At 41.8% G+C, this 7,272-nt stretch overlaps 1 protein-coding gene across 1 annotated transcript; it reads right to left on the bottom strand.

Annotated features, from left to right (window-relative positions):
* Positions 1 to 684: 684 nt before the first annotated feature.
* On the bottom strand, positions 685 to 6,242 carry crsp7 (cofactor required for Sp1 transcriptional activation, subunit 7). Its single transcript, XM_015038214.1, has 3 exons — positions 5,879 to 6,242; positions 4,089 to 4,163; positions 685 to 3,998 (listed from the first exon to the last, which is right to left on the bottom strand). Exons 1-3 carry the CDS (start codon positions 5,948 to 5,950, stop codon positions 2,316 to 2,318), a joined length of 1,830 nt encoding a protein of 609 aa, XP_014893700.1. The 5' UTR covers positions 5,951 to 6,242; the 3' UTR covers positions 685 to 2,315.
* Positions 6,243 to 7,272: the final 1,030 nt, after the last annotated feature.

Genomic DNA, 7,272 nt, shown 5'->3' on the forward strand with positions numbered 1-7,272 from the left:
AAAGCTATCTAATTATAAAGTACCACATGCAAGTATATCAAGCGAAGATTGAGTGGAAGGAAAACATCTTAGCAAAAGGTTCCAAAGCAACAGGGATAATGGCAAGTTTAGGGGACTGCAGTAGAGCCGCAACACACATTTCTCCAGAGAACAGAGGCTGGAACCACACACCAGCTGACAGAAACCTGCTGGGCCTCAGATCCACAGGCTGACCACTGCACTGAAAAGTCATTCATATAAAAATACTAACTTCAAATATTTACTGCATAAACTCTCCAGTACAGTTTTATTAGTCTTTCAATTCCAGTAGCTGCAATAGTTAACCAGAATAAACACCTGAAACAGATCACTGTGTAATGAATACAAGCTTCTCTTTTTAAAATTCAAATACTAACTGGCTAAGGCCTGAAGGCATTGACATTTTGGATCCATTGTTAAGAAACAGTTTTTATTTGTGTGAGTTCTTCTTTAAAGGTTTAATATTAAAGTTCAGTTACCATAGAAACATCTGACAAAAAAAAAAAAAAAATCCACCAGCACTGAAAAGGTTTAAGAAACAATTTCACTCTCAAAACCTATGGTCACCAATCCACTTGAAAACTAGACCTTTAACACGTCACCATAACAGGAAGCTCCATGAGCCAGAACCACCTTGAAAATGAGCCACAAACCAGCTGAGGAAACTGAAGATTTAGATCATTTATTTTTCAAACAATTTAGAGATGTTAAACACTGAACAAAAAAAGACGCCCCAGTCAGAACTCCAGAAAACAGATTCTTAACCTGTTGTAGCATTTGTCCTTATTGCCAGCTGTGTTGTTGTGCAGTTTTTAGTTTTTTTTACCATCGCCTACAGCTTGGTGAAAGCTTCACCTTTCCCCAGATCACCGTGTACAAAAGTAGCAGAAATCACTGCACGTACCATGGGATGGCGCTTCGATCATGGGACTTTGGATTCTGGCGCATAAACGTACAGACAGGCATGTTTAATGCAGAAGCAAATCCAGATTTACCATTTTACCAAGGCACATTGGTAGGGAAGAAAAAAACCCTGAAAAAAACTAAAGAATGAATTAACAGAAAGACTACACAGAGGCCAATTTTGATTGAAATCATGAGTGTGGGAGTGAGTGGTGCTTTTAAACTGGACTCAAATCAAATACTGCTGCTTATCAGATGAGAAATTTCAAGAATGTTTGATCCTGATGCCTTTTCCACTGACTTGGACGCAAAAGGAATCATACCTGCAGATATCCAAGTGACCTTTGGAAACATCACATGGGTACCCATACGTTCACCTGGGTTGGTTCACTCAAATAATGAGACAGAACTTCAGAAGGCAAACAATGTCTTAAGAGGCAACTAAATGGGTTTGAGCATTTGAACACATCCTTCCAGATTGGTTTTGCCCCCCTCCCTCACTGACCTGTTTTAAATGAGTAATCAGCACTTTTGGAACCATTTGAACTATGTGCCCTGACACTGAACAGACTCTTATAAGACAGAAAGAGTTAAAGTTGCTGAATGGTTGATTTGGAATGTAACTAACTGGAAATATTTAGCCAATCTCAAAGAAAGAAAAAAGAAAAAAAAGTTGGTGAGACTCATGATGACAACATTGTAATTTAAACAGAAAAAAAAAAAAAAATCAAGTTTTATTTTCTTGAAAAGCTGTTTATAACATCCCATAAATGAACTGGTCAAAAATAAATAGATGTATACATAAGAAATTTATAATTTACTTTCTATATTTCACATAAAGCCTTTTGTAACTGCTAAATATGTTCCAGTATTTGGATATTCTGGACATGTTCAGCGACGACTGTGCTAAGTGAACTTTACCAGCATGTTGGTCTGGACAGAACAGCCAAACCCAAACCTTCCCCTCATCGTTCAAACCCTGGATCCTGCAAATCCTCCATCAGGAGCATTATTTCAGCCTGAAAAGGCATTACCGATGACCGACACACACCAACAGAAATGACGTGTCAGGTTGGGAGAAATAATGCTGTCCTCTCTTTTACCCCCTTCACTGCTATAGCAGCAGAACTCTGCAACACAGACCTCGTCTCTTTCAGTTTAAAAAACAAAAAACAGAAACAGCCCTTGATATTACAAACTTAACTTTTCTTTCAATTATTATGCTTTTAATACCAAAGTCTCAAGAGATTTTCACAGAACGAGCCTCGGGGAGGGGGGTTTAGTAGGTCTGGTTCTCACCAAACTCACAGTGGACAAACAAAACCAAACTATCTGGTCTCTGTGGAGAGTTGAAAAAAGGAGTGGAAAAGAAACAGCAGCCTTCCAAAATACTCTCAGTCTAGGCAAACGTATGGCAGGATGTTCAATTTGCTTTCATCCCCATGAGGGTCCAGTGATATGCACTCTGTCCAATCATACCAGGCGCCCTTGGTGTCGTAGCAACCGTTCACACCAGGCCAGTTCTGTGTGTGTATCCTGTCCAAGTCATCCTCCATGATGTCCCGACTTATGCCTGGTAAGTCCCCTGTCAGGCAGTCTGATTGCAAGACGTGGCTCGTCCTCAACTCCTTGCTCTGCTGCTCTTCCCTTTTCAGATACTCAGACATGAAAAAGTGTGCGCTGGGGGCCTGGACCCCTGAGGAGGTGAGCACGTTGCTCTGAAGGTTCAAGTAGGACTGGATGATTTCGTTCCGAGACAGCTCCTTCCAGTTGGTCTGGTGGAAGGGGTTTGGGCCGGCACCGGTGGCCGGACTAGGGCCGGGAGCCGAGGTGGTGGCAGTGGGTTGTGGGACGATGCTCTGGGCTCTCTGCCTGGACTCTGCAGGGTCTGGAGTGGGGACGTCCTCTGATTGAGAAGGTTCTTTATGCACCAAGGGTTTGATCTGGCCTGTGACCGGGTCGAACGTTATCCTGCGTTCTTTTAACCTCACAGGCTTTGTTGAGTCCTCTACTTTCTGACCGTCCAAGTTCACAGAGAAGTCTCTTGGCCTGTACTTTCTCCTTTTATGTTCAGAGTTCTGTACCGCTGTCCCGTCCACGTCGTCTGACACGGCTGTGGTTCCCTCGAATGTTGATCTGTGTGGGTCAGAGTTCAGCTGAGGAAGAAGTGGGGAGGGGGAGACCGACGGGGATTCCGGCACTACAGAAACGTCTTGGGTTGGGCAATGAGACGGGACATCTGATGAAGCAGCAGGCGGCACTGAAGACCTGTGAAAAGAATGCGGCAACTTCTCTGCGTAAGACGTTGGTCCTGGGGAGGACACAGAGTGAGAAAAAGGCAAAGGAGAGTCTCTGGAAGATGGGCTTGGGATTGGCGTTCCTTTAGCTGCAAATGCTGAAGAGCGCTTAGATACAGAGTCTTGCTTAGCACTCCTGGGACTGGAAGTGACGCTGCGGGGACTTCTGGCTTGGTAACCTCCTCCTTCGTCCAATCGAGCCTGTTGCTGCATTACAGCAACTTTTATCAGAGAGGAAGTGCTAAGTGGTTTCGCCGCTCCAGGAGAGCTGGGCCGAGGCTTGACAGCATTTATTGGAATCCTGTTAACTTTGTCGTTTTCAAGATTGTCTATTCGGGATCTATCAGGAGACGGGACGACCTCCTGGTCAAGTAGGGTCTCTGGGCTGCCCGTGATCCCATTGGTGGGCGGTGAAACTGAATTGTCATACGATGACATCCTGGAGATTTTCTCAGGCAAGTACACACCACTGTCTCTCTGCTCCGCCCGCCGCTTACGGTTGCTTGATTTCTCAGCTTTCGGCGAGTACGTGTTGTGGACATCGTTTCTGGTTTTCACCTCAGGGACGCCTTTCCCAGAAACAGAAAGGTCTGCCGGAGAGAGTTCCGTCCGACAGGGGTGAGAGCTGCCATTGGTGGATCCGGGGACGCTAGCAGGCCCGGTCGGCCCAGGTTCAATCAGTTTTTGCCAGTTTCTCAACAGTTTCTTGGCTCGTTTTGCAAGGTCTTCATTACTGGCCTTCTTCCTCACATCGTTGATTAACTTTCCAAGTCGAGTTTCCTGCAAAGCACAAAACCACATACGTTAAACTGCGATATGACTACATAAACTGCGATGTGACTACATGTTAATAAAAATATCAAGTCTTACCTCAAGGGCTTCTTTGGTAATTGGATACTTCTCAAGACAAGCAATTACTTCCAATACAACCGCCATATCGCGTATCTGCATTGAGAACATGTAAACAGTGCATTTAACTAAAATGAAGAGAAGGTGGAGGAAATAAAAACGAACAGATTAAAGGTCAAGATGTAACATGAAATGGGCTGTAACACGAATCTGTCCACTTCTAGTGTGATCAGCCCCAACTTAACTTTCGACTCAAAAATCGGATACTTTTCAGATAGGTAAACGTACCAAAACTAAGCACTAGCTAGCACTTTCAGCCAACTTCCACGCTTCAAGTGATTCAGTCACAGGAAGCACAAAGGCTTTTAAAAAGTCATTTAAAAAGAAAAAAATAAGACTTTTTACATGGGCGCTGGTCATTTTGCTCCTTCCCACTTTTTTTTTTTTTTTAACATGAGATTTACGGGTACAAAGACACCAATTCATACACACCTGGGGGGAAATTTAGTCAAATTAGCAAAGAAGAGCTTGAGCTCTGAATTACAATGTATGGCTGCTCTGTTTTATTCTTTTCTTCTCAGCCTTGTCTGTTATTGAACATGTCGAATTTGGAAATGTTGGCAGCCTTTTAGAAATCTCGGAGTTGAGGGAAAACCTGAACATATTCACTTTAGTTAAGCTGTTTACAGTTATTAATAATACATTGCTAATCATGTCAATGTAAGTTGATGAAGACAATCAAAATGTGAACTCCAAAATCATTTGTCTACCTCTGCTCCAAGTAGAAATAAGTGACAGCTCACTGCAAGAAAGCTAAGAAATAGTTATGAATGGTCTTCTTTTTTATTAATATCAGCAAGTCAACCTTACAGATATCAATAATTGGCTACAAATGTATTTTTAAGGTAGCTCTAAGAAAATGTTGTGTCGCTAAATAAAAGCTGTAACACTTGGAAAAGACGGAGTCAACAGTATTATTAATCCCAATACTAGGCCCAGTAATGTAAGAATGCCAAATACAGAAACCCATCAATGTTTGGACAAACCTAAATCTCAGAGTCGTGTGTAACTGCACCTGCTAAAATGAGCTAAACTGTATGCTTCAGAGACAGAACGACGTTGCAAAGCAAGTATGGCGAAGTGACAGCTCCAAATCCTGACGTTTTTCAAAACCTCCATACAAAAGTATAGTACTTGAGCCATTACAGAAGGAACATATTAATAACTAATAATAAAATAATTTAATATGTGTTCACTAACGACAGACAGTGTTGGTGGACATACCTGCATTAGGGGAACAGGCTATGGCTAGCATTCAATTTAGTTGAGAAGGAAGGACCCGACTATTTCCTAAAACCAGGCTTTAGCATTTTGAGCTAGTTTTTAGTTTTGACCTCCTTTAGTGAAGAATTGAAAGCTTAAACGATGTACCGGATATATAGCAGGACTTCTAACTAACGTTTGTTTGACACTGGCATATATTGATACAATGAGTCGATTGTATTGCTTCATACCGCTGTATGTTCTAAAGCTGCTGTGGTATTAAGGCTAGGCTAAGAGTTAGCATACCAACGGTATGTAACGGGAGATGTCTAATCAAGGCAGCGCTGCAGCTAAATTAGCTTGAAAGCTAGCTGTCAACTCAGACGCCCCTGTGTCGTCCTGTCTCTGAAACACTCGATACGTCGGTATCGGCTACACTGCCGAGCGTTTTCTTTTAAATACAAATCATTCGTCTTCGATGTAAATTGCTATGTCGCGTTAGCCACAGTCTAGATAAACAAGCTAAGGTTAGCTTTAGCATTCCTCACATTGCTCTGACTGTCAATGGCCTGCAGCAGCCGGTCCTTCATCTGCTGCGGGGTTGCTGAGACCGTTGTCATTGCCTGTTCGCTGCGATCCGGAGGATGGAGGGAGGAATCCTCCAAAATGAAAGCCGGCTGACTATGAAGACTCAAAATTCGCTTCTGGAACACATCAGGAGCCCGAACAGCATATTTTCTGTAGCCTGCGAGGTAAACCGGTCAATTTATCTCACATGAAGGAGGAAATGTGTGGGCTCTGCTGGCCGTTGGCTCCTGCCTGCTTCGGCGCTCTTCCAACTACCAGCTGCTGGATCTCTCAACGGCCTCCTGCTGCATGCTGGGATACGAAGTCTGCGCCGTGACGTCTTTACGTAGTCCAGTAAACATCCACAGAGCCATCAACAGTGATTGAGCCCCTATAAAATGAATAAACTAAAAAAAAAAAAAAAAAAAAAAAAAAAAAAATATAAAATATAAATGAGATTATCTTTTAATATATTATAGTTGCTACGAGTTTTAGGACTTAAATAAAGGTGCTAAACTGAATTAGAAAGTATAAATGTCTACCTTTTCCTAACAGTTCAAATAGATTTCAAAAACGAAGTGTGACTGTGTTTTGAAACAATATCATTACTAACCTGTCATAGTGTTATAATTTGTAGCAGTTTCTATGACTGAAGACCCACTGCTATTCAGCTTTTATTTTTAGGGCCCACATGGGTATGAAATAAGTTGTAAAATGGGCCTCAAATGAAATTCAAATCAATGAAAAAATATTTTAATTATCCCAGAGGGAAATTAAATGTTGTCGTAAATCATCTAAGTATCTCTCAAATGTCACTGTTCACACTGGCAGAAAGGATCCCCTGTTGTGGTCAGACTTATAGCAAATCTGAAGAAGCCTCTGACCAAAGTATATTGTTGTATGAGGAGGACCATGTCCTCATACAACAATATCTGATCATTTTTCATGTAGCACAGGTTAAATGGCACACAGTAAAATTCACAGTAACACATCATGGATGACACCAACAGTTGTTGGCAAACTCTCTTTATCCAACTCATTTGCTTTTGCTGCTCCTCTTAGAATCTGTCTGGCCATATGGTTAGAGACGCTGGAGTTGGGGATATGAACATTGGCCATTGTGATTGATGGAAGAGATGGAATTGTAAACAGGTTACATTCGTTTGCTGTATCGGTCTGAAGCATAAAACTTTTAGTGGAATTTAAACATTTATGAGTTTTAGATGTATTAGAAGAGATTTTATAAATATATATAATCAATCTGTCTAAGACCTACAGCCGAATGACTTTACTGATATGGTTTTTATTTAGTCAACCTAATCATATCCCATACAAGAAACCCAATGTGAGTCCAAGACAAACTTGGACTCACATT

The sequence above is a fragment of the Poecilia latipinna genome, unplaced genomic scaffold (assembly GCF_001443285.1).
Source record: "Poecilia latipinna isolate Pla-1442-1.1 unplaced genomic scaffold, P_latipinna-1.0 Scaffold433, whole genome shotgun sequence".
NCBI classification, from domain to species: domain Eukaryota; kingdom Metazoa; phylum Chordata; class Actinopteri; order Cyprinodontiformes; family Poeciliidae; genus Poecilia; species Poecilia latipinna.